General features: G+C 31.2%; 1 protein-coding gene across 1 annotated transcript; it reads left to right on the top strand.

The window, feature by feature from the left end:
* Nucleotides 1-514: 514 nt before the first annotated feature.
* Nucleotides 515-2,111, top strand: LOC129875004 (transcription factor TCP15-like). Its single transcript, XM_055950432.1, has one exon. The coding sequence runs from the start codon at nucleotides 711-713 to the stop codon at nucleotides 1,830-1,832; it is 1,122 nt and encodes a 373-aa protein (XP_055806407.1). The 5' UTR covers nucleotides 515-710; the 3' UTR covers nucleotides 1,833-2,111.
* The last annotated feature ends 613 nt before the right edge of the window (nucleotides 2,112-2,724 follow it).

Below are 2,724 nucleotides of genomic sequence, written 5' to 3'. Positions count from 1 at the left end.
TTATACATAAAAAATATGTTAAAAATTAGCTTCCATTACCTTTTAATTATTTTGCATACATTAGCCTAATTATAATTGTGATAATTGAATATTATATCTGCATTTTATGTGAGTAATGAAAACGCCCACTAGAATTTGTAATTGTATTAATACAATCAATCGAATTACTTATAATATAATTATAATAATTTTACATAATAAACATTAGTAATTAATAATCTTGTAAAAAATTCAATCATAACTAACTTGTTAATAACAAATTAAATTATACTAATAATGTAAAAATATGGGAATGTGAATTTTGAGTCCGAGGGTCTTTCAGAAACAGCATCTATACCTTAATGAGGTAGTGGTAAAGTCTATGTGCATTCTACCCTCCCAAGACCCACTTGTGAGATTTCACTGGGTATGTTGTTGTTGTTAATAATGTAAAAATAATAAATTCTTTTTGGTCAACGATATATTTAAGTAGTGTAATTTCATATATGAAGTCTGAAAATAATAAAGAGTAAGCAAATTTTACGATGGAGAGAGAGAGATACCCTTTCTTGAGAGTCATCCATTAGAGAATAGAGATAGATAGATACATCATATTAGATGTACTACTTCTACTACTACTAGCTAGCTAGCTTCTAGTTATCTTCCTTAGCTTAGCCCCCACTTCAAAATCATCCTTCACAAAGAAACACCACCACTTTAATTTTCTTATAATGGAAACTGGCCATCATCATCATGATAATATTGGAAATTCCATCCAAAGGCCAAATTTCCCCTTACAATTGTTAGAAAAAAGAGATCAAGATCATACAACAATATGTTCATCAAATTCAACACTACTTCATCATCCTTATAATAATTCCACTTCTTTACACATGATGACAACCTCTAGTAGTGATGCAACTTGTGTTGATCATGACCAAAAATTAAAAAATCAAGAAGAACCAAACAAGAAACAATTAGCCAAAAAATCCACCACAACAAAAGATAGACACACTAAGGTTGATGGTCGTGGTCGAAGAATTCGTATGCCAGCAACATGTGCAGCTAGGGTTTTTCAACTCACCAGAGAATTAGGTCACAAATCTGATGGTGAAACTATTGAATGGCTCTTACAACAAGCTGAACCTGCTGTTATTGCTGCCACTGGTACTGGTACTATTCCAGCTAATTATTCATCACTTAATATTTCTTTAAGAAGTTCTAGACACCATAGTGCTAGTAATTACCTAGCACATAATAATTTCGGTCATGTTCATCATGATCGAAATTATTTTAATGGAGTTGGTTTATTTTCGTCCGAAAATTCATTTTTCCCTAGTGGGAATTTGAACATGTTACAAGCGAAGGAGGAATTATGCGATGACGATGATGATAATAATGATAATATTGGACGAAAGAGAAGGTCAGAAGATCAAGACTTACTGCAAAATAATTACCATACGGGTAATATGTTACAATCTAGTACTTATGGGTCAATTCCAGCAAGTCATCAAGTTGGGCAAATTCCAGCAACAACGTTATATATGATGACAAATAATAGTAGTACTACTACTAATAATTCTAGTAATCATGACCCTAATAATTGTTCTATGTGGGCATCTCCTAGTAATAATAATATTATTGAAAACTCAAATATTAGAGGAGGGTTATTGAATTTTATGAATTTTCATCAACCGATTTTGGGGACACGTGGCGGTGGCGGCGGGACGGCGGTGGAAGGGCAATGGGGGATGTTGACGGCGGCGATGAACTCGTATAGGCAAAGTGGTGGTCACGCTAGTGGTTCTTCTAATCAGCATAATGGAGAAGATGATCACCACCATCATTCTTGAAATGTATGTATTCTTATTCGATTCTGTTAACGCAAGATGTTTTATCCATTAGATTCTTTTTTATATATAATTTTTTTCTATTTGTAATGTCTTGGTACTTGTATGGGGAAGTTAAAATACAATAGTTATGTAGTAATTGTTACTAGTAGATTGTATTAATAATAGGACAAATACATTTATTGTATATTGAGAGCATGCGACATTTTCTTTTAATGGGATTTCTTAAGAAATATTGTAGGGTTTGGTGAGAATTCTGTAAAGAATCTTGTTTTTTACTCATTTCTTTTTGCCTTTTCCTTTCAAGTGTTGACTACTTTAATTTTAAGAAAGGGTTTTCGAGTATTACATTCAGCCAATGATCCTTGTCAATATATTTTTGAATTTTATTTTTGGTTTGATGATGAAATGAGCTGAGCTTAGACGTAATAAAAATAGTTAGTGATAATTATTATAGTTGATCCCAATTTATTTGAAATTAAGGCTGAGTTTAGTTGGAATATATGATCTTTCAAAACTCATATAACCGACATAACTTATTTGACATTGAGATACAATTATTATTGTATTTTAAATTTTATTTTTTTGATATGATGATGAAGTGAGTTGAATTTAAGATCGAGGCACAATAAATTCATATAGTCCACCACAACTTGATATAGCTATAGTTGTTGAGGAAATGAGTTGAGTTTAGACAAAAAAACATACTGAAAATTCATATAACCAACTCAACTTATTTGAGATTGATATATAGTCATGATTATATGTATTTTGAATTCTATATTTTCCTAGACAAACAAATAATAAATAAAGCTTATGCAAAAGCTGGGGATTTGTTTAAATTACCTTAATTGTTAGCTTGCATAGTGAACAGGCTGAGTTTCATTTTGAGAAA

This window comes from Solanum dulcamara, chromosome 2 (genome assembly GCF_947179165.1).
Source record: "Solanum dulcamara chromosome 2, daSolDulc1.2, whole genome shotgun sequence".
NCBI lineage: Eukaryota > Viridiplantae > Streptophyta > Magnoliopsida > Solanales > Solanaceae > Solanum > Solanum dulcamara.
The sequence above is the reverse complement of the archived record's forward strand: the minus strand, read 5'-3'. Positions and strand labels throughout refer to the sequence as shown.

Bases quoted from the DNA above. Each gene is read 5' to 3' on its own strand.
- LOC129875004 (XM_055950432.1), top strand. From the start codon at position 711: ATGGAAACTGGCCATCATCATCATGATAATATTGGAAATTCCATCCAA.